At 35.2% G+C, this 24,474-nt stretch overlaps 2 protein-coding genes across 6 annotated transcripts; both read left to right on the forward strand.

Moving 5' to 3' along the window:
- The first annotated feature begins 329 nt into the window (after positions 1-329).
- LOC140867746 (uncharacterized) lies at positions 330-8,663 on the forward strand. Of its 5 annotated transcripts, none has more exons than XM_073272789.1 (20): positions 330-522; positions 1,119-1,177; positions 2,011-2,130; positions 2,386-2,442; positions 2,526-2,596; positions 2,874-2,973; positions 3,841-3,911; positions 4,004-4,104; positions 4,194-4,297; positions 4,400-4,453; positions 4,617-4,672; positions 4,873-4,911; positions 5,006-5,150; positions 5,418-5,599; positions 5,686-5,753; positions 5,925-5,997; positions 6,069-6,130; positions 6,217-7,132; positions 7,845-8,135; positions 8,241-8,663. In XM_073272789.1, exons 2-20 carry the CDS (start codon positions 1,124-1,126, stop codon positions 8,515-8,517), a joined length of 2,841 nt encoding a protein of 946 aa, XP_073128890.1. In that variant the 5' UTR covers positions 330-522; positions 1,119-1,123; the 3' UTR covers positions 8,518-8,663. The 5 variants fall into 5 exon arrangements, with proteins under 5 accessions (XP_073128890.1, XP_073128892.1, XP_073128893.1 ...); XM_073272791.1 differs by having other exon boundaries at positions 2,020-2,130; positions 8,241-8,662; XM_073272792.1 differs by having other exon boundaries at positions 519-609; positions 2,020-2,130.
- Positions 8,664-19,729: 11,066 nt separating this feature from the next.
- Positions 19,730-21,323, forward strand: LOC140867197 (mitogen-activated protein kinase kinase kinase 20-like). The gene is made up of 2 exons (XM_073272272.1): positions 19,730-19,858; positions 19,978-21,323. The coding sequence occupies exon 2, from the start codon at positions 20,086-20,088 to the stop codon at positions 21,148-21,150; it is 1,065 nt and encodes a 354-aa protein (XP_073128373.1). The 5' UTR covers positions 19,730-19,858; positions 19,978-20,085; the 3' UTR covers positions 21,151-21,323.
- Positions 21,324-24,474: the final 3,151 nt, after the last annotated feature.

Consider the following 24,474-nt stretch of genomic DNA (forward strand, 5'->3'; position numbering starts at 1 on the left):
TTATTTGTTTATAATTTTCTCAACTAACAATTATAAATATGATAAATAATTTGTAAAGATTTTATTTCTGGATATTTTTATATTTTTCTGAACTAACTATTATAGATATAATATTGATAAATAAATTTTTATATTATTTTAAAAATGAAAAAACTAAATTTAAATATTATTAATTATTAAAAAATAATATCTATATGTAATATATAATATTAAATATTATATGGTTTTATATAGCGCGTGTGCCTTGGTAATATAAATAAAAGCAGGTTTGGTGTGAAATAGTGATCGAAAAAGTGGACCAGTCCTTGTGACCAATACCATCTTACATCTGGAAGATCAACGAATAAGCATCATGATTCTTGAATTAATCCAAATATAATATTGAAAATGATTTGTCGGAAAACGAAAACAACCAAATTCCAGAATTTTTTGCCATAAAATTTTGTTGGCTGCTTCACACCAAACTTGCCTTTTGGCTTCACACCCACCATTCTTGGACGCTAACTTGACAATTCCTCTCAGGTTGGTTTCTCTCCCTTCCCTTCCGATCATTTTAACTGCTTCATACGTTAGTGCACACTGCGTTTGATCATCTTGCTGCGTTCGCTGGTTTGTTTTTGCTTTTAAAGTTGAAGGGAATGATGTATAGTGTCCTTGCTGGAGTGTGATATGATTTTAAGATGACGTTTTTGGTTTCTGAATTGAATTTATAAAATGGGTTGATGTGCGGATATGGTTTCTTTCATTTTCTTTTCCCTTTTCTGGGCTTTTTGTTTTTAATAATGATCAGGATGTTTTTGTCGTTGACGCTTTACATGGTTGAATTGCACTTAAATTTTTGTACGTGTTAAAGTGGAAATTAGAATCTCTCTTTGCTACTTGGTTGTACAAGTGTTGTTTTGTGTAAAATATTGTATACATACCCCTTTTCTGAGTATGAGAAAGAGATACTCTCATACAGCAGGGGTTGTTGATTTTTGCCCTCCAACAGTTATACCCCAATTTTAATGTATTTATTGGGGTCAAGAATGTAGAAAATGGGTTGTGGGAGTTGATTATTTGGCTGCAGATGACTAGTCAATGCTATTTAGCTCATTGTGTTCCATCCTTGTTTGTAGGCACTATGTCAGAGTATGGATCTAATGGAGAAGGGAAATCAGCTTTGCATAGTGATAAGGTAGATCGACAGGTCTCTTATGTTCAAATTCTTGATTTCATGAGCCCATCTCATACCTTATGTTGGGATCAATGTGAATTCCTTAATTGTTTTTCTTTGCAACATCTAAGTTGTGGTTATTACATTTCCAAAAGTATTTTGTGGTCCCATTAAATTGTTTCTCAACAAAATTGGTACTGAGATACTTGTTTGTTATGACATTCAGAACTTGGATGTTGAAGTCCATGATAATGGTTTTCATATTGTTGCTCCAGCCAAACATACTCAATGGCATGTTAAACTCCTGTGCATTTGAAATCTGAATATGATTAAATCCAATTTTGCTTTGTTACATGTTCGAGAGATAATGAGAATTTAAGTGGCTGCGTATAAGTATCCCCACACTGCACTCAAGGAACTAACATCACTTTTTTCTCCGGATTAAAGAATTCTGTGGGGTATTTGCTATCATGGTATCTGTTGGAGCCATTGCAAATCAGTACTTTTAAATTTCTTTGTACCAGATTATATGCAAGATGCATATTTGCATTTCCACTTAAAAACTATCATTGACTTGATTTTGAACCTCGCGCGATAACTGACTTGACCCACCCTGATCTTATCTCAAATGAGTAATGAATCTAATTTCCCCTTAATAGGTATTCCATTTTTTAAAGGATGTCTTCATGTTACTTTTGTCTATTTTTTGTGCCAGTACATACATGTACTATTTAGTTACTTCTTTGAGGCTTTTTTTAAACTTGAATTGCCTTGGTCGCTTTAATTGACAAGGATGATATATTCAATATTTACTCTTCTTTAACTGTCTTCGTTTCTTTTCTTATCATTCTAAGTGCATCCAGGTTAGAATCGATCCTGGGATACCTTCATCTCTGGCTTGGAAACGAAAACTGAATAATGAGGAGAGAGCACTCTCTCCATTTGATCTAACTTTGAGAGAGATGATCAGCATGGTATTTTGCTGTATTTATTTCTTTATTATGGGTTTCAGCCTTTTCATTTTAACTCAGTCTTTGGTTCCAAAAATATTGAAATCAGACCTTTGAAATTAATTTTCTGTAAAACTTACATAAGCTCTTGATAATTCTCGGATAGAATGCTGGATCATTTGGCTTTTTGAACCTAACAATTGACTGTCAAGTCTTCGGTTTCGTTGTGTTTTGTTCTTCCATGTATATAAGTTGTAATATATATATTTTGTTTTATAGGCCCCGATAGCATATAGGTTGTGGAGGTATCTTCGAGAGGAAAAATCTAGATACGGGGTAACTTTCCATTTTGGAATTGAAAGATGGAGTTATTAATCCTCTGTTCTGAAGGCATTTCTTAACATTCCCTTTGCTTGCAGCTAGTATTTATTGATCCTTTCGCTAAGCGCCAAACAACATCTTTACATGGGGTTCCTGTAGGTGGTATCGGGTATGACTTTCAACACTCTCTTCTTTATATTAACTAGAAATGTATAACAAGACAATAGTGAATGATATCTGAAAACTATAAAATTAGTTTTGTTATACACCAACAAAAATATGCGATGAAAGTGCATTAATTTGATATAGTCATGAGGATCATCGTATTCATCAATGTAACTGCAATTTTGGAAAAGCAGAAAAATGAAGTATTTAAGATTGAAATGAAAATCGAATTTAATTTTTACCCATATCCGTCTGTGTCCATGAGCAAACACAACTTTCAGTGCAGGTAGCATTGGGAGAAGTTACAAAGGTGCATTCATGCGGTGGCAAATGTTTCCTAGAATCTGTGAGGATAAACCAGTTTTTGCAAACCAATTTTCGGTAAGTTCTGTCCAGTATGTTATATGGTTAGAAAATTTAAGTTGGAACAATTTCCTCATGATCTTATGTAACTTTATACAGTATCTATCATATTTATTCCTTGCTTGACTTATTTTTCTGCAATTCCAGATGCTGGTAGCAGATTACATGATTGTATTCTTAAGATGTTATAACAGTGTGATCATCAATTGTAGAAAACATGTTACCATTTTTTTCAGTTTTGGACAATATGAAATACAGCTCCTTCTCTCAAGGCACTTACCATTAATGCAAAAGTTGATGCTATTCAAATACTGATACAGGCGTAAATTAGGGAAACAAACCGACCTTTGTTTCAGTTTGATGCTCTAAATGGTTTGGGAAAAACTGGTAATATTTAGTGTAGTGTAATAAATGGAAAGAATGGGTAAAGTTGATGGACTGATTTAGTTCACCATCAAAATTGTGTCATCCACTTTATACTCTGTAGTCAACGAAGAGTATGTAAAATGTTGTAGCTTATCAGGTTAAAATGGCCGGTGAGATTCTTCCATCAAATTTCATACAACTTAAGGTGCCATATGAACTATAAGTTTCAAAAGCAGTTTGATGGTATCTTTGAAAATATTTGCTGCAGTTCCTTGATTTCGACTTAAACATCTAATTGTCCGAGAACATTTAGCCAATACAGAACACCCGTGTCCTGTTGATATGAAAAGCAAAGAGGTATAACTAACTTGGGACTATGAACGCAGTTTATATATGGTCCCATGCAGTCAAGATTCAGTGTCCATATGCGAAAGGAAGTTCTACATTTTATGTACTTTCATGTGTGTGTCTTTTTCTGTACATTAATTTTTTATATTCACATTCATTAAATTTATACAGATATTTGTTTCCCGCTCAAATGGTGAAAAATTTTCTAGTGTGCTATGCCCGAAGGACCCAGAAATTTTGAAGTAAGCACATAGTATCTGAAGAATGGATTAATATCTTTGAGGAAATATTTATTGTGTTACCATTTAATGTTTTTTATAATTTGCATAATCAGTGATAGTTCAGCTTCTGGGATAGAATCTTGGGACTGGACCCTGGGAGGGCAAAATTCGACATACCATGCGTTGTTTCCTAGAGCCTGGACTGTATATGATGGTGATCCTGTTACCTCTGATTTTTCTCAATTTTATGTCCAAGGTTGTGAACTCTAATCCCAAGGCATTGACTTTTTCCATTCAATGAAGGTGAACCTGACCCAGCGCTAAAAATAGTATGCCGCCAAATTTCCCCATTTATCCCCCATAATTACAAGGAGAGCAGCTTCCCTGCAACTGTCTTCACTTTCACGGTATGGATAACTGTTAGAGCTTCTCAGCTCTTCAGTACTTCTCCTATATAAACATATAGATGCCTAGAGAAATGGAATGCCTAACCTTGATATTACATCCAGTTGTCAAATTTGGGAAAAACGACAGCAGATGTCACCTTACTCTTCACATGGGCCGTAAGTTATCTTTCCTAATTTGTTTTCTTGTGCTCTTGAATAATTATTTTAGCAAGTAGCTGTGTACACTGATACAGACTACACCGTTCCGCATATTTACCATATGCTCAAATTGTTTTTAAGCTAAACTTTTTTATGGTTCTTTCTGTCAAATTGCTGCTAGAATTCGGTTGGTGGAAATTCTGGACTTTCTGGTCAACACTTCAATTCAACATTTAGGTAATAGTGCATGGATTATTTTTACATGTGATAATTGTTTTTTAGCAGAGTGTTACTTAACCAGTTTTCTGATGCTTCAAATCATTTGCTTCCAGTTGTTGGAGCTTATCAATGCGATATCATTCTTTCCTGTGCTTACTATTTTGTTTTTTCAAAAAATTATGCCTCTAGTTTGACCTAGCGTGGTGTTGTTTTCCCAGATCAGAGGATGGCATTGGTGGAGTTCTCTTGCACCATATGTATGTTTTTCTTGGTGTTTCGAAATGTTTATGTTTGGTCCTGAGGATTCAGTAGCTTTTATGTATGGTTTGATGGGTGTCTCGATTGATATAGGACTTCAAATGAACATCCCCCAGTAACTTATGCAATTGCAGCAGAAGAGACTGATGTAGTTCATGTCTCCAAGTGCCCTTGTTTTGTGATATCTGGAAACTCGCACGGTATTACAGCACGGGACATGTGGCATGAAATAAAAGAGGTAAGCTATATACTTATACAGGCATGAATTGATTTCCTGGCCCATGCATCCAAAGGATTGTATGTTTCCTCGGCACTATGATGTATCTAGCATAGCCGTGCGTAAAATAATGTTCAAAATCTTCTGTGATGGTTATTTATGTGCATACATTACATTCAGGTACAACAGTATATCTCCTTTTCACCCATTTGCTTAACCAGTAGTGGTCTGCTATTTTTATTTTGTCATCATGCTTGAGAGAATTTGACCTTGTTCTATTCTAATCAGCGAGGATCTTTTGATCACCTTCATTTTGAAGAAATGTCAAAGCCTTCTGAACCGGGTTCACTCATTGGGGCAGCTATTGCAGCCTCTCTGACTATTCCAGCAGAAACAGTGCGAACCGTCACATTTTCATTGACATGGGCTTGCCCTGAGATCAACTTTCCTGGCGGAAAGGCTTATCGCTGGCCAGTAACCTACAAGTTTCTTCCTTCATTTTATGTTAAGATACTGCTTCTGCACGCAGACTGACTCATTTTTACTTTATACTCAGGCGTTACACCAAATTTTTTGGTACTGATAGTGATGCAGCATCAAATATTGCCCATGATGCTATTGTTGGTAGTATCTCAAATCTTATTGTGCTCTTAATTGTCATTGAAATGTTCTAGTGATTGCTATATATTGGCATTTTTTTTATACTGAGAATGTGATCATCTGGCTTCTTTCTCCAAGACTATATTTACCATCTTGAAGATGTTTACTTTGATTTCCTTTTTAATAAAAATCTAGGCCATCACCAGTGGGAATCTGAAATCGAAGCTTGGCAAAGACCTATACTTGAAGACAAGAGTTTTCCTGAATGGTAAGATTTTTAATCATACAATCTGACTAAATGCTGTCAAAGTTCAAGCATTTTCAGGTGTTCCAATGCAGGTATCCTTCCACACTTTTCAACGAGCTTTACTACCTTAACTCGGGAGGAACAATTTGGACAGGTAATTGACAACAGATGCTTTCTGGGATTAGGTACAGTGCAGCAACTTTAAGATGATTCCTTTGTTTTTTGACCTTTCCATTCCAGATGGATCTCCACCGACACATAGTTTGACTACGTTTGGAACAAGAAGGTTTTCACTTGATAGTTCCAACTTTGATCGCAAAAAGAGAAGCAATACATCTCAGCAAAATGACATGGCAATTAACATTCTCGAAAGAATGACCTCATTACTCAAGGAAACAGCGACAACTTCTGCTTTGGGAACAAATCTGCTTAAGAAAGGAGAGGAAAACATAGGCCAGTTCCTGTACCTTGAAGGGGTTGAATATCACATGTGCAACACATATGACGTTCATTTCTATTCGTCATTTGCATTAACTATGTTGTTCCCAAAACTTGAACTTAGCATACAGAGAGACTTTGCAGCTGCAGTAATGATGCATGATCCTAGTAAGATGTCACTTCTGCTAGATGGGACATCTGTTGAGCGAAAGGTTCTTGGAGCCGTTCCTCATGATATTGGAATGAACGACCCGTGGTTTGAAGTAAATTTTTATAACCTTCATAATACGGACAGATGGAAAGACTTAAACCCAAAGTTTGTGCTCCAAGTTTACAGAGATGTAGTGGCCACTGGCGATAAAGATTTTGCTCAAGCTGTATGGCCATCAGTTTATGTTGCATTAGCTTACATGGAGCAGTTTGACAAGGATGGGGATGGCATGATAGAAAATGAAGGGTTTGCTGATCAGACATACGATACATGGTCTGTATCAGGTGTGAGTGCATATTGTGGTGGCCTATGGGTGGCAGCTTTACAAGCTGCTTCAGAACTCGCTCGAATAGTTGGAGACAAAGGTTCTGAGGATTACTTTTGGTTTAGGTTTCAGAAAGCTAAGAAAGTATATGAACAACTATGGAATGGCTCTTATTTCAACTATGATAGCAGCAGCAGCATCACAAGCTCATCCATTCAAGCTGATCAGTTGGCTGGACAATGGTCTGTTATTTGACATCCTTCCTCATGTTATGATTTCATTTTTCTTTTTTGTTCGAATGGAAGGACCATAGAAGCAGTGTTCTAAATGGCGGTCGAGGCGGCCGGCTAAGCTGTAGGCGGCCCTCGACTGCCCCACCTTTGTCTAAGGCATTTCTATAGGCGCGCGGTCTGAGGCTATCCGGCGGGCGAGCAAGTGGCGGAGGCAGTCAATGATTTTAAAATTCTAGTCAAACGTCAAAGCCAAATAATTTTAAAAACCAGTCAAAGTCAATCATTTTAAAAAATCATAAATATTATAAGAACACTTCTCACTCTTTTTGTGATTACTTTTGGTTTCAAAAGTCCACCATCAGCCACCACCTGCCTCAAACCATCTACAACCGCCGCCGCCATCAGTCACCACCTTAATTATCTTGTTAATTTGCATTTATGTATTTATTTGCACTTGTCTAGATTGTATTATATTGTATGAAGTTTCTTTATGCATAAACATTACTTAATTACATATATTACATAAAAAATGATGGTTATTTGTAATTACCTTCCATGATCATACATAGATAACTATAAAAAAATTGCTAAAATAGTTCAACCGTCTAGGCACCACTTAGGCGGCCGAGATGGTAGGTGGTCACTGACCGCCATTTACAACATTGCATGGAAGAAAGTTGCCTTACGGCAAGCCCTTCACTGATTATGACATATTTTGTAGGTATGCTCGAGCTTGTGGTCTTTTACCCATTGTTGATGAAGAAAAGGCGAAAACAGCACTTAATAAGGTCTATAACTTTAATGTCTTAAAGGTAAATGATGGGAGTCGAGGAGCAGCAAATGGGATGCTTCCAAATGGCGAACCTGATATGTGTTGTATGCAGTCAAGGGAAATATGGAGCGGAGTTACATATGCTGTTGCAGCAGGCATGATTCATGAAAACATGTTAGAAACAGCATTTAAGACAGCAAAAGGTGTATATAATGTTGCTTGGTCCACAGAAGGCTGCGAGTGAGTCGAAAAAATAACCGTCTTCCTCCTTGTATCTGAGTTTCAGAATATTTTAACAGCCTTGCACCGTTACTTGAATAATCAGTGATCAAATGTTTTTGACAGATATGGTTTCCAGACGCCAGAAGCTTGGAATCTTAATGGGCAGTATAGATCTCTTTGTTACATGCGCCCTCTAGCGATTTGGGCTATGCAATGGGCATTAACACAACCAAAGATTCCGAAGACAGAAACGAAGGCAGATATCAAAGCAGAATCTGTGGTGAGACAACACGCTGGTTTTTCCAGAGTGGCACGCCTCTTGAAAATGCCGGATGAAGCTGATTCCCGGAGTCTTTTCCAGGTTATATTTGATTATACTTGTAAAAGGATGACTGCATGAAAATTGCTTTCGGAATTATTCGTATTAAGGTTAATGATCCTTCTTATTTTTGCACGTGTGGAATGTGTGTAATAAACAGATTTCCATGAAGCAAATTTCTCTTATGTCATGTCCGTTGGCTTCAAGGTTAGAGCATTGTTGGCTATGCTATTTCAATTTTTCAATGCTTGATATTGTGCTTTTATCTATTTTCTATTTCTATTTTTCTATAATAAAACTATGAATGATGTGACGAAATTTTTGTTTTATGAAATTTCATTACTCCCAAACTTTATTTATTAGAATATAAAATATGATATATTTTGAGAAGTTACGAGAAAAAGAAAAGAAAACGAAGGAAATAAAATTATTTTAATCCAATTGAGCTATTAACCGTCATAACTATCCTAAATTCATGTTAAAGAGAATCAATGATCAAAGGGAAAACTTTATTATATATATAATAAAGTTTTCCCTTTGATCATTGATTCTCTTTAACATGAATTTAGGATAGTTATGACGGTTAATAGCTCAATTGGATTAAAATAATTTTATTTCCTTCGTTTTCTTTTCTATATATATATATATATAGAGTTTTGTTATGCTGCCCACCTCTCGTGCCCACCTCCCGTGCCCACCTTCATGCCAACCTATGAGGTGACAATCATTCATTGGATGAACCATTTGTATATGATTCATCTCATCTATTGGATGATTGCAACCTCAAAGGTGGGCATAGAGGTGGGCACGGGAGGTGGACAGCATAGCAAAACTATATATATATATATATATATATATATATATATATATATATACAGATTTGATCACCTGCACCCTAGTGATATGAATCTAAGAGGTGCTCGAAAATTCATATTGTTCCAAGATTTGCTCCGTGATTTACAATCGAGAGTTGAAAGTTTTGAAATTCATGGAAATCAAGTTGGAATACTTGAAGATCATTTTGGAGGAAGTTATAACAATATTGAAGACCAAAAGGATCAAAAAAGTAAAGAAAACATCAAAGGAAACACAAAAATAAAGTGTTTGGTTCGAACCTGCCTTATTGCGCGCCCGCGACGTTCCAGAAATTGTGAAGATTTATTTTGCGAAGTTTAAGCGCACCCGCGCCATCCTATAGCGCGCCCGCGCCGACGTTCTCTCACACACAATTCGGCGTGTAGTGTGTGTGCGCGGAATATTGAGTATTTTTGATATATTTTGATATATTATGTTATTTTGAGTGTTTTAAGTCTATTAGGAAACTTCTAGATGATACCTTTGATATCTTTTGCATTATTTTGCATTATCTTTAGGATTTTGGAATTATAATCCAACTAGAAAATCTTTAGTTTAATTCAATTAGGATTCCTAGTTTATTTTTTCTTTTATATATTGTAAACTTCTCATTCATGAGAATTAATTAATGAATTATTCAGATAATTGATTTTATCAATTCTTAAAATTCTTTCTAGAATTTTGCCAAAGCTTTGCTTTGTTTTTATCAAAATCAAACTTATCAAAGTTTAACAACTTTGTGGCGTTTGTCGATTGATTATCTTCGTGGGTTGTCAAAGACAAGTTCCTTTGAAGGTCCCGTTGTGATCGATTGTTTATTCCGCAATTATCTATTGCTAGTTACGGGTTCAACTAGAGGTGGATTTTGCAAACTTACTTGTTTCAAAGATAGGGAAAAATCGTTGTTTCTTATGTTATGGAATTGAGGTGCGATTCATTGTAATCGTGTTGCCTTTCATACATAAGATTCATATCATTTGGTATCAAAGCTTAAGGTTTTGATTCAAGTATATTATGTAAGCGTCGAACTCTTCTTGTATGTATATAACAATTGAAAGTGTTTTTTTGCTTTTTTCTAAGTTGTAAGTGGTTTGAGTTCTTGTAAGCCAGTCAATTCTTCTGTATGTTGTGGTTTCCATTTATATGTACAAGATAACGGTCAACTTTGATTCAAATACATCCGTTGATAAATAACTGTTTTCTTGTCCTTTAGTTCACTGTAGGAAGGCACACTGTGGCTGCGCAAGTCGGAGTCTACTCAGTGTACTTAGATTTAATTTAGCTTTAGATTGTATGAGAAAATTATTAGATGATCAAGGTAATAATCAAACACACAAGCATATGATAAATCCCAAAAAACATTTGATACTCAAATAAAAATTAAACAATGAAAATCAAAATCTCACAAGATAAATAAACTTCAAGGGTTTGTATTCCTCTATAAAGTATTAAAACTTTGCCACAAATAGTCATGAATTCTTTAGAAAAAAGAATAAATCTAAAAAAATAAAAAAGAAAACCTAGCCGCTAAGAGTATTCTCCTGTTTCTGCCGTCTAAATCTGATAAAAAAGATCCCTAAATTCGAGTGCTAGAATCTATTTAAAAACTAGAGTCCTTCCCAAGCAAGTTTTCTTTTTAAAATAAAATTTCCCGACTTTTCCGTCTTGCTCAAGCGGTCGAAAGTCTTGCTCGAGCGAAACATTCTTTGCCTCAATATCTTCTCACGTGTAGCAGCTAGCGCATAAGCGCTTCTTACTAGCGCAACAACGCTTCTAACTTCTTTCCCGGCACAACAGCGCTTGTCCAAGGCGCAATAGCGCTCTATCCTTTCTTCTTTCTTGCTCAACAACGCTATTCAAGTGCGCAACAGCGCTTCTTCTTAAATCTTCAAGGCGCAACAGCGCTGCTCCAAGCGCAACAGCGCTTCATCCTCTTCGATTCCTTCCAAGCGCGATGCGCTATTCTTCACGCAGAAGCGCTAATCGCCAATCTTGTTCTATTGTTTTCTTGCATGCTCGCTCGAGCGGATAAAATTCTGCGCTCGAGCGAGAAACTTTCTGTCCAAAACCAATTTTCCTTCACTTTCGGTGCTCTAGCGAAACTTTTGCATGCTCAAGCATCCATACTTCTTTTTTTTCATATTTTTCTACACATTCGTTTGATCTTTAGCTCCATTCTTCACCTTTTCCTACATCCAACCACAACCCATGATTAGGAACTATAAAAACAATTAAATCACTCCAAACACACGTAATCATCACAATTTAAGCCAAATAAACATAGTAAAATATGGACATATCAATAGATGAGTACCAGCAGAAGTTATTTGAGTTGTTTCCGTATTTCCTATATGTTGCTACTAGATCCGAGACCAAGTATGATCACTTTCTACAGGGCCTCAACCTAAAGATTCACAACCGAGTGGTTATTTGCGACAATCCGACGTTTTATGAGGTATTGGTTAACTGTTGTCGATAGGTAGAGAACAATATTCACCGTAACAGGGATTTCTCCTCTTTTTGACTAGGTAACTCCTTGGGGCCTAAACTCCAGTCTTTCAAGAAGTCTAGTGCGTCTTCTTCTTCAGGTTCAGGTTTCGGTGGTGGTGTGTTCCACTTTGGGAAGAAGAAGGGACAGTGTGAGAAATGTGGTGTTCATCATCCATCCGAGAAGTGCCATGGAGTGGGAGGTGCTTGTTTCCATTGTGGCAAGATGGGCCACATGGAGAGAGATTGTCCTCAGTCTATTGGAGGATCGACATCTGGCACTGGTTCTCAGGCATCGATACCACAGAAGCCGTCTGGACAGTTGGTTGGGAGCACCAACCAGAGGCCTCATATTTTCGGGCAAGTTTTTGCGCTGAGCCAAGATCAAGTTCAGAAGGAGAACGAGGAGGTTATCGCAGGTACATTTATTTTGTGCGGAATTCCTGCTTTCGTTCTCATAGATACTGGTGCATCACATTCATTAATTTCGGCACATTTCGTTAAGCACCATAGATTTTTGTACGTATCATTAGACGTAGTGTTATCTTTGTCTACCCTGACAGGTAATTCGGCTTTGGCCAAGCATTTAGTCTTGGGTTGTTCTTTAGAGTTTAAGGGCTCTGATTTATTGGCAAATATTATGATTTTAGCGATACATGATTTTTACTGTATTTTGGGTATTGATATTTTGACTTCTTATCGAGATACTGTGGAATATTATCTAAAGATTGTTCAGTTTCGTCCGGTTAAGAGCGATAGTTGGTTTTTCTATTGTGAGGAAGCGCGACCCCTCTTCCTCTGGTATCTTCTATGAAGGCGTGTCAGACTTTGGAGGTGGGTGGAGAAGACTACTTTATCTATGCGATTGATACATCCAAAGGGAGCAGGGTTATTGAGGAGTTGTCAGTTGTTTGTGAGTACCCAGATGTTTTTTTGGATGAGATTCCAGATTTTCCTCCATTTTGAGATATTGATTTTGGGATCGAGCTTATGCCAGGGAAGACACCGATTTCTCGTGCACCTTATCGTCTGGAACTAGCAGAGATGAGGGAGTTGCAGCAGCAGTTGCAAGATCTGTTGAATAAGGGGTATATCCGACCGAGCGTTTCATCTTGGGGAGCGCCAGTACTTTTCATCAAGAAAAAGGATGTTTCCATGCATCTCTGTATTGACTGCAGACATTTGAACCAAGAAAATATCAAGAACAAGTATCCTTTGTCGTGTATTGATGATTTGTTCGACAAACATGTATTCCAAGATTGACTTGAGGTAAGGGTGTCATCAATTGCGAGTTCAAGATGGGAATGTTTTGAAGACTGTGTTTCGTACGAGGTATGATCACTATGAGTTTTTATTGATGCCTTTTGGACTAAAGAACGCACCTACGGTTTTCATGGATTTGATGAACAGGGTCTTCCGTAGTTATTTGGATAAATTCTTCGTGGTCTTTATTAAAGACATTTTGATCTACTCGCATAGTGTTGATGAAAATGTTCAGCACTTGAGGCTTGTACTACAAATTCTCCGTAAGAACCGGTTATATGCCAAGTTCAGTAAGTGCGAGTTTTGGATTGACCGAGTAGTGTTCCTTGGTCATGTAATTTCTCGGGAGGGCATTTCAGTGAACCCGAGTAAGACTGAACCTATATTGAACTGGTCACGTCCGATGACAGCTTTAGAGATTCGTAGCTTCTTGGGTTTATCAGGTTATTATAGATGATTCATCGAGAATTTCTCACAGACCACTAGGCCACTGACGCAGTTGACAAGGAAGGATGTTCCTTTTGTCTGGTCAGTCGAGTGCGAGCAGAGCTTCGATGAGTTGAGGAGTCGACCAACTACCGCGCCTGTTCTTGCTTTGCCATCTGGATCTTGAGGCTATGTGGTTTATACAGATGCATCTCTTCAAGTTATAGGCTGTGTGCTGACACAAATGGGCATGTGATTGCCTATGCTTATCGACAATTGAAGACCCATGAGGAAAACTACCCAGTGCACGATTTAGAGCTGTCAGCCATCGTGTTTGCATTGAATATTTGGCGTCATTATCGATATGTCAAGCATTTCGATATATTTTCAAACCACAAGAGACTGAAGTATTTGTTCACTAAGGCTGAGTTGAATATGCAGCAGCGTCGTTGGATGGATCTTCTCAAGGATTATGATTATAAGATCAAGTACCATCCAGGTTATGTGAATCCAGTTGCAGAAACACTTAGCTGTAAGGTGAGTATTATTTATCTTCTCACTATTGCAGTATCCAGTGTAGTGCAAGAATTTTGTTTTTTGGGTTTTATGTTTAGACACAAGAAAGGACAGCAGGGGATTCAAGTATTTTCGATCTTAGCTGAGCCAAAATTGTTTGCTCGTATTCGAAAAATTCAGTTTTTGGATCTGAAGACACAGAAGTTAGCCAGGTTTGCTCAGGGAGACAACACATTTGGTTTCCATTTTCAAATAGACGAATTTTTGTGTTTGTCCGGTAGAGTGGTTGTACCTGACAATTTGACCTTGCGAGATGGGATTTTATCTCAGGCTCATCATAGTAGATTCACCATGCACTCAGAAAGTACCAAGATGTATAAGGATCTACGTACAAGGTTCTGGTTGAAAGGTATGAAGCGTAGCATTTACCAGTTTGTCTCTTAATGTCTTGTTTGTTAGTAGGTCAAGGCTGAGCATCGACGACTGGGTGGTCTGATGCAGAGCTTGGAGATTCCAAAATGGAAGTGGAAGCATGTGACGATGGATTTTTTCACCCACTTGCCGATGTACTACAGGTAGTGTGATTCCATTTGGGTGGTTGTGGATAGGTTGTCCAAATCTGCACCTTCTTCTGTATAACCACGAGTTCACTTTTGATCTCATGATGAAGTTATACATCTAGTAGATCGTACGATTGCACGGAGTCCCTCTGAGCAAAGTCAGTGATAGATATCTAAGGTTCACCTTATGGTTTTGGGGTAGTTTTCAACGATCCTTGAGCACTACTATGAATTTGAATACTGCATATAACCCAGAGACTGATGGTCAGTCCGAGAGGACTATTCAAAAATTATAGGATATGCTGAGGACTTCAATGGTGGATTTTGGGTTATCCTTACATGATCACTTGCCGATGATAGAGTTCATTTACAACAATAGATACCATCGTCGTATTGGCATGTCACCATTTGAGGACTTATATGGTCGCCATTTTCGAATACCCTTATTTTTTGATGAGGTAGGGGAATGACAGGTCAAAGGTCCGGAATTGATCCATCAGATCATGGACAAAGTTGAGTTGATGAAGAAAATAATTAAGACCTCGCAGGACAGACATGCCCGTTATGCCAAAACCAAGCATAAACCATTGAATTTTGAGGTGAGAGAACATGTTTTCCTACGAGTATCGCCTTTCCGGAAGATAAATGAGATTTGGTCTAAAGGGCAAGTTAGCGCCTAGATTCATTGGTTTGTTTGAGATACTAGAGAAGGTTGGAGATCTGGCATACCGTTTGGCGTTACTACTGTATCACTCTAGCATTAATAATGTGTTCCACATATCGTTACTCTGTCAGTATATTGTAGATGAGTCACACATTTTGCATCTGACAAAGGTTCAACTAGAACACGATTTGTCGTACGTGGAGAGACCGCCCAGGATTCTTGACAGGAAAGACAAGGTTCTTCGGAATAAATGCATTCCTCTAGTCATGATTTAGTGGCAACGTCGAGGAACTGAAGAAGCGACTTGGGAGTTAGAAAGTCGTATGCGTTCGAAACATCCAGAGTTGTTTTGATCGTAATTTCCTTTGCGATTTCAGTGTATATTGTAACTGATTATATTGAGAACTTGTTTCCATTGTGTTGTTTTGTTCTAATTATCCCAGTCTGAATTTCGAGGATGAAATTTCCTAAGTTGGGTAGAATATAGTATCACGACTCCTAATTAAGTTAATCAACTACCTAAACTTGATTAAGGGTTCCTAAGTGGGTTTAAGGAGTTTAAATACGGATTCGGAATGATCGGAAATAGTTCCAAGGGCTTCAAGTTAGTGGAGCAGTTCGGAAGCCAATGTTGAAGATCGGATGTACCCAGCAATTCAGAAGTTCCAAAATGCAGATCGGAAGCTCCGATCTCTTTGCAGTCATATGGATTATGGGTTTTTATTGGTGATTGGACTCAAGAGAGTTCAGAAGCTCCGAACTAGAGTTTGGAAGCTTTGAACTGTGTCGACAGCAGTGTGTTGTCCAATCAGAGACACTCGTTCGGTAGTGGGAGATCGGAAGGATGATCGGAAGTTTCAAAGAGCGTTCGAAAGCTCCGAATGAGAGAACGGATGTTCGATCGTGGTCTATAAATAGGGGCCGAGAGCTTCACTTTCCTTGATCATTTCTCAGCTTTCTCTCTCGTTTCTCGTTTGCTTTTGGGCAATTTTAGGCGTCGGTTCAAAGGAAGGACAATTGCAAGGCGCTACCGGGATTGTAGCAAAGCTGTGTCTAGGTTTTGAGGCCATTGCATCAAAGAGATACGACGGACGCATGTATAGGTTTAGACTCTGATTAGCTTCTGCGAGTAGCTATTAGTCTAGTTAAGGATTTTAGTAGAAAATAAGTGATATGATGATTATCTTCTTATAGGCTTGGACTAGAGAGCTAGTGTTGCTAGATTTCTTGAGTTGCATAATAGAGGTACGGACGTACAATTCGAGATATCCTGGTTGAGTATGAATGTTCTATGTTTGCATGATTTATATGGCATGTCTTATGTGAATTTATTTTGCCACAGTTATTACTGCTACACACATTATCATGTTGAGTCTATACCAGTAGATGGGTTGGTCAGTCTCGAGTTATTTGTGGATGGATTCCATGGATTCGGGTCTGGTTACTTTTGTCCACTTTTTCATATGGTATTGGAGTACCTCCTAATGCAACGGCTTAGTGTACTACATACCATGGCACCTATTGTTTGAGCAAGAGTATCTACTGTGATAGGTTTTCGGTACCCATTCATTTACATTAACATTCATGACATGTGTATACTCATACTTTCGTAAGGAGCATTGTTAACTCACGTCCTCGGTTTTTGGTTTTGGACACCCCATTTTACGGTGTAGGGCTTAGGTTGGATGGTCAGGGAGATAGCGGTCGTTGAGCTGCAGTAGGGTTAGATTGTACCGTACCAGGTTTCTATTAGTGGATTTTTAGTACTAGAATTCGATGGTGTTGTATAACATTTGACTACACTTGATTTCAGTACCGGTTCTATTCCACCGGGGTTTTTAGTTGTATCTCTTTATTTTCCGCTAATTTTTATTGATTATTTCTTTAAGATATTTATTGCATGATGAAGCTTTGATTAGTTAGTGATCCTAGAACGGGTCACTACAGAAACAATATATAACATTTTTCAACGACCATATTATTTTATCTAACGTCTTTATCACTCTTGGAGGCTATAAATACAATATTTTGAAGATCAAAGAAGAGCTTTGCATTGGGATTCAAAGCATGGGCATATTATACAAGATAAACAAGTTTTTATGAGAGCACACCCAAGAAAGTGAGGTGTGAGGAACAAGAAGAGAGATAAACTTTCAAAGTTAAATCCTTCACACCAAATTAAGTTTGTAGAACACTTTTCCATGTTCATGTATTGAAGAATACATCATTTGAAGAAAACTCACTCAAACAAAAGAGAGATGTATTTCGTAGAATAGTTGAGTGAGAGTATTTGCACAAAGGCATTAAAGAATGTGTAACCTTTGTATTTGGAATTGTTAGACTTGTTGTCTCAACTATAGTAGAGAGATGCTAGGAGTTCCGATTTAGGCGATTAGTAAGTCCTAAAGTTGGAGTGAGTTGTTACAAAGAGTTGTAAAATCAAGTCTTCTAGTGAAATCCTTCCGACAATGAGAGAAGGAGAGATGTAGAAGGATGTTATCTTCGAACTTTCATAAACAAATTCGTGTGTGTTTATTTATCCCATTTACTTGTTGCTAATGTTTTTGAATGGTTTGTCAAAAAATTATGTGTTTTCTAAAATACCAAAATCTTGCATACATATTGTTTGATAAAAATGTTTTAACTAAAATGTTTTTATTATCTCAACTTGCATCATTTTAAAAAAGTTTTCAAAATGCTTACTTGGTTTTTAGAGGATTATGTTGAGCGTCTTCCGTTTGATTTTGTAACCAAACTTAATATTATATCTCAGTGCTCGGTTCATTTTTGAACATTTTAAAAACGAGCCAGTATAGCTCAAAATATTTTAAAAATGTGTATTAATCTCTTCTACACACACAACTGATCTCAACATAGTTTAATATATTAATTAAGATAATTAAAGTTATCATGATCTTAAAAATTACTCATAATTTATAATTAAATCATTATTTTAACCAATTTTTATTAAATTAATGTAGTAAATTTATAAATAAATACAAATAAAATATTATATATCATATTATGTTCTAATAATCTCATTTCAAATAAACCCTGTAATGAACACCAAAAAATAAACAATAACTTAAAAAATAAATTAAACCAAGGAGAAAAATTTAGAAATGAACAATTATATATTATATTTATCCCTGTTGAATTTTAAATGTTATTTACATATTTGTTTTTGTTATATATAATATAGCATAACGTGTTGGTGAATAAGTTATAAAACTACACAATGCGTGACACGGAAAAGATTGGGCAAAAGAAGTTGTCATAGAGGCTTGGTGACATCCAAAATATTATTGAGTGCTCTAAAATTCCTTTGAAAGCAAGTGAATGTTCTAAATAAGTTGAGACATGTATTGAAGGTTCTACGTCCATTCAAAAAGACATAGAACATTGTGAAAAGACATGAAGGTCTTACGCTCATGCGGAAAGATTTATAACATTATGTATAAGGCTTGTACATTCTATGTTTATGTTGAATGACAAAAATGTTATGGAAAATGTTTGGCCTAGATGCTTCGGGGGCATTCGAGCGAGATGTGAAGACTTTGAGAAAAATTTAAACTATTCTACAATACATGTGAATATATGTAAGACAATCTATAATACTATATAATATAGAATATATAGTGTCGCATACACTAGAAGGATTCAAATGCATAGAGATTTGTATGTATACAGTTTTAGGATAAAACGAAAGTTAAATATGCAATTATATCAAAACAGAGAAAAATGAAAAAAAAAATATTTTGGGTGCATATACACATTTTGTATGTTATTTTCTAATACATATTTTAATTTTCAAAACTTTTTTTAAGAACTAAAGATTAAGCTAAAAAAATACAATGATAATAAATAAACAAAACACGACAAATATAATATAACAATCAAAATAAATGAACATATTGCTTCAGTATCACAATAAAAGAACTAATATTAATCAAATTTTACATATTTATGTCTCCAAATAAATAATATACATGCAAAAAGAAATAATTATGGTACTCAGATTTATATGCATCAGTTATATAATAGTAATGATTATTCACATGCAAAACACATGTTTGTATTAAAAAATATACAAAAATTCATGTGAGACAGTCTCATCGATCAATTTTGTTTGACAACTTATTTGAGTAATCTATGAAAAAGTATTATTTTTTAATTGTAAATATGGTTAGGATTGACCATCTGATGAATAGAGTTCCGTTAGACTGTGTCACAAGAGACTTACTCGAAAGAATATTGAAAATTATCTCCCTTTGTAAGAATTAAATGAATATATTGTCTAGGGATAAATTATTTGTGCTACCATGGATATAATTTTTCATTCTTGGTTTTGGAATATATAACTAATCCAGCACTCTTTTAAGTTTTAACCATTCCCTTATGGTTCTGTCCTATCCAGTCACAATTCAAGAAATCCAGCATTCTTGGATCACCGATCACACTCTTTACTTTATTTATGCTTGTTCTTTTAATAGTAACTGCATGCATATCCATTTTCTATCTTCTCCATTCTTGAAAATTGAAACAAATAAATATTTGATCTGCTCTGGTGAGCAAGTAGTTAAGCATTTTTCATTAAAGGGCGGTTTCATTAGACGGAAACCGCTCTTTCTTGTAGAACTTTAACAGCAAGGTTAGAGCACTCCTATATCCTCTTGATCTTTTTCGTTGAGTTTATAAGTTCTGTCATTTTGTTTTATAACTTCTGATTTTCCTTTCTTTTTTTTTTATGAAACTTTGGTTTATTTCAAGGAATCTCGACACCCACATGCATCTTGAAGGATTGCAAATTACCGGATGTGTTTGGGGGTTGTGCTACCCACTTAAGAACATAAAAAGAGTTGATTTTTTGTGGAAAAAATGTGTGGAAGATGGCAGTGTTCGTTTCAACTTCAGCCCATTGAATGGATGAAAGGAAAGGTCATCGGATCAGGTTCATTTGGTAATGTCCATTTGGCAATGGATCAAGCTACAGGATCGCTTTTTGTTGCAAAATCTGCAACATCAGAATCTGGAATCTTTTCACTGAAGAATGAGGCAAATATTCTTGAAAATTTGGATTCTCCATATATTATCAAATGTATAGGGAAAGATTTCTCTTTGGCCAAAAATGGTGAAAAGAAACATACCCTTTTCCTAGAGTATATGGCTGGAGGAAGCTTATCAGATGTGGCGGAAAAATTTGGTGGGACGTTGGATGAAAGAGTTATTCATTTGTACACGAGGGAGATTGTCGTAGGTTTGAGATATTTGCATCAAAATGGGATTGTGCATTCAGATCTAAAATGCAAGAATGTGCTTTTAGGCTTATCAGGAAACATAAAATTGGCTGATTTTGGAGCTGCCAAGAAAATTTATGATGGTAAAAAAAATGTGAAGACTTGGATGAGATCTTGGGACTCATGTCTGGGAGGCACACCTCTTTGGATGGCTCCTGAAGTATTGAGAAATGAAGGGTTGGATTTTTCTTCAGATATATGGTCTTTAGGCTGCACGGTTATTGAGATGGCGACTGGGAAACCGGGTTGGCATATTGATCGATCAAATCCCATGGATGAGATTCTCAAGATTTCTAGAGGGGATAAAGTACCTCATTTTCCACTAGGCTTTTCCAAAGAGGGGATAGACTTTTTGGAGAAATGCTTGCAGACTGATCCGAGAAAACGTTGGACAAGTCAAGAATTGCTCCATCATCCATTCGTTGATGTGAGACCGGGGATTGTCTTTTCGAGAAAAGCATCAGATGCATTTTCACCATCAAGTGTTCTAGATGTTGGAAGTTATGATTCATATGATTCATCCGACGATGAGTGTTTGGAGGGGTCGACTCCATTTCCGGGGAGATTGAAGAAAATGGCGGCGAGAAATGTATCTGAAAAGGATTTCCAGTCATCGGGTGATTGGATCACAGTGAGGAAAAGGTAGAGAAAATGCATTTGTATTATAGGAGTTTGGAAGAAGATATATAGGAAATCAAAGGAATTATATATTTTGTACAGAAGATAGCATAGGGAATGATTTGATTCCATTTTAGTTGTGAATTGGCTTCTGGTTTATAAATTTTGTTAAAAATTATTATTTGGTGTTTGAATTTAGTTGTGAACAAATCTAAAAATATGTCGAGATATCAGATGTCTTCAATCTAAAAATTTCATCATTGTTAACTCAGATCATAAAATTTTCTTTGGAGTTATTTATTTTTTAGGATATGAAATTTGATTTTCAATCAGATTGCATTGATGGATAATGAATGAGTACATTTTTAAAAAGAGTTTATTGTACCAACCCCCCCTAAAAATATTGAAATACATACTCTTCCATGTGAAATTTTAATAGGCACCCTAGACCTTAACTTTTTATAATAGTTACACGTTTAACCCTTGCCTCAATGAGTTATTGAGCACGCGTCGTTACATCGCCTAAACAATAATTTTTTTGATAATATTAGGTGTATAGTACAATATTAGGTCTATAGTACAAAAATGTACTTATTTTATTGTAGTATTTTTTATATTTACTCAAATACGTACATTACACATATTTGTGAATAAAAATTATTTATTTTGATGTGGATAATATATATAAAATTATTACAATAATAAAAGGTCATTTTAATATCATAATTCTAATATTATAAAAAAAATGGTTATTTTGGTGCAAAAATAACGCATGTTCAACAAAATCATCGTGACAAGGTTAAACATTCATCTATTACAAAAAGATTAAGGACTGAGATGCCTATTAAAATTTCACATGGGAGAAGTGTGTATTTTGAATATTTTACAGTGGGTTTGTACAATAAACGCTTTTCAAAAATATTTATTTGTTCTCTCTAAGTAACAATTGTTTTTAACATGTTAAGTCTTACACCTCAAGCATTTGTCTTAAAACTGTTCCATCTAATATGTATGTATAAATGTATATAGTTTTGATATTAGGCACCTTAGGGTGCAAGATTTTCGTGAACAATCATTAAAACGCACTAGTAGATTTTAGTGATTTCTAAAAAAACACTAGCCTACTAGTATGTTTTAGTGGTAGCTCACAAAAATCCTGCACACTACAGTGCGTGAGATCAAAACTATGTATATATATACAATATACACACACATATATACACCATATCTTTCCTAGATCTCGAGTGTGAGATGAAGTCTCGAGTTCGAATACAAATTATCTCCACCTCCTAAAAAAAAAGTTTTTTTTGACACTCGAATTGAATCTTAACTTAAATTTGAACTTAAGAATTGAACCTCAATCAACTAATTATAAAATATAAATAGATACTCTTGTTGTTGTTAATTATTATTATTATTATTATTATTATTATTATTATTATTATTATTATTATTATTGATGATATTTAGCTGATTTATTTGATTGTAATATGTCTTTCGTGTAATAATCTCTCTACCCTATAAATAGAGGTGTGTAGTTGAATTGAGATATAATTGATTTCACTCATCTTTTCTATAATTCATTCTCTCATCTCATTCTCTTTTCACTTATTATCTAATTAATGTATAACATGTTATCAGCACGAGTGCTCTTCAAGGTAACTTAATTATTAGATCATAAAATTTTCTTCGGAGTTCTTGTTTTTTTATTTTTTAGGATATGAATTTTGATTTACAATAAGATAGCATTGATGGATAATGAATGAGTACATTTTTACAAATATTGATTTGTTCTCTCTAAGTAAAAATTGTTTTAACATTATATGTCTTACACTTAATGTATTTGTCTTAAAACTCTTTCATCTAATATGTATGTATGTACATAATTTAGATATCACACACCCAAGTGTGTAGGATTTTTGTGAGCCGGCCACCATAAAAACGCACTAGTGGATTTTAGTAATTTTTTTAAAAAAATGAAAACCCACTAGAATGTTTGAGTGGTCGCTCACGAAAATCCTACACACTAGTGTGCGTAAGAGCAAAACTATATATATATATATATATATATATATATATATATATATATATATATACACACCAACATATATACACCATATCTTCTTTAGGTCCCGAGTGTGAGATGAGGTCTCGAGTTTGAGTTTCAATTATCTCCTCCAACTGAAAAAAAAGTTCTTTTGACACAGGAATTGAATTTTTACTTATATTTGAAATTAAGAACTGAATCTCAATTAACCTATTATAAAAAATCACCATATATTATTGTTGTTAATTATTTTTTTTGAGAATATTGGTGTTAATTTTTATTATTATTATTATTATTTAAAGAGAAGGTCGACAGTATGGTGGGTAGACAACATAACAAAATTATATATATATATATATATATATATATATATATATATATATATAGTTTTGATCCCACCACTCTAGTGTGCAAGAATTTCGTGAACGACCACGTATTTTAGTGGTCCCAAAATCTTAACACAAAAAACCACTAAAACACAACATCATGTTTTAATGGTCGCTCACGAAATTCTGCACACTAGGGTTTGTAGGATCGAAAAAGGAGATATATATATAAATATAATTTTTTTATGCTGTCCACCCATGGTACTGTTGACCGTCTCTTTAAATTATAATAATAATAATAATAATAATAATAATACCTTACCGCACCATACCGAAAACTGTATATCGTACCGAAAATTATGGTGTAAGAAAATTTCATACCGATACCGTACCGAAACATTTGACATACCGATTTCAGTAAACCAAATTTTCGATATATTCAATTAGTATGCCGATTGTACCGAAAGTTTACGTTATACTGAGATTTCGATACGTTATCGGTATATACCGCTTTAATAAAAAAATACCTTATATTATTTTTAATTCATAGATGTATTGTTTTAAAATATTATATATTTTAAAATTTTATATATTATTTTGGTATTTCGGTAATTTAATATATAACGAAAAATTCGATATCTTTATCATACCGTACCGAATTTTTCGGTATACTGAAAAGTCGATAAATTCGATATTTTTTTGGTACGATATGCTCGGTATATCGAAAATTCGTTATTTCTCCCACCTCTATATATATTATATTGTTGTGAAAAGTAAAAATTTATGGTAAAAACTAAAAAATCTAAAACTCAAAATATATATCAAACCAAACACTTATAAAATCTTCTCTCTAAACTTGTGTTATTTCTTCACAAATGTTGAGGTCTAATTATAGATCCTCAATTGAGAAATGTCCAAAAATAAATATGTCATCCATTACATAATCAAAAATTAAAATATCATCACATCACCATCACAA

The sequence above is a fragment of the Henckelia pumila genome, chromosome 4 (genome assembly GCF_033568475.1).
Source record: "Henckelia pumila isolate YLH828 chromosome 4, ASM3356847v2, whole genome shotgun sequence".
Lineage (NCBI taxonomy): Eukaryota > Viridiplantae > Streptophyta > Magnoliopsida > Lamiales > Gesneriaceae > Henckelia > Henckelia pumila.

Excerpts from the sequence above, each read along its gene's own strand:
- LOC140867746 (XM_073272789.1), top strand. The coding sequence starts at position 1,124 with ATGTCAGAGTATGGATCTAATGGAGAAGGGAAATCAGCTTTGCATAGT. Across the intron at positions 1,178-2,010 it reads CAGCTTTGCATAGTGATAAG|TGCATCCAGGTTAGAATCGA; the intron begins GTAGATCGACAG and ends TATCATTCTAAG. Across the intron at positions 5,998-6,068 it reads GACAAGAGTTTTCCTGAATG|GTATCCTTCCACACTTTTCA; the intron begins GTAAGATTTTTA and ends GTTCCAATGCAG.
- LOC140867197 (XM_073272272.1), top strand. The coding sequence starts at position 20,086 with ATGTGTGGAAGATGGCAGTGTTCGTTTCAACTTCAGCCCATTGAATGG.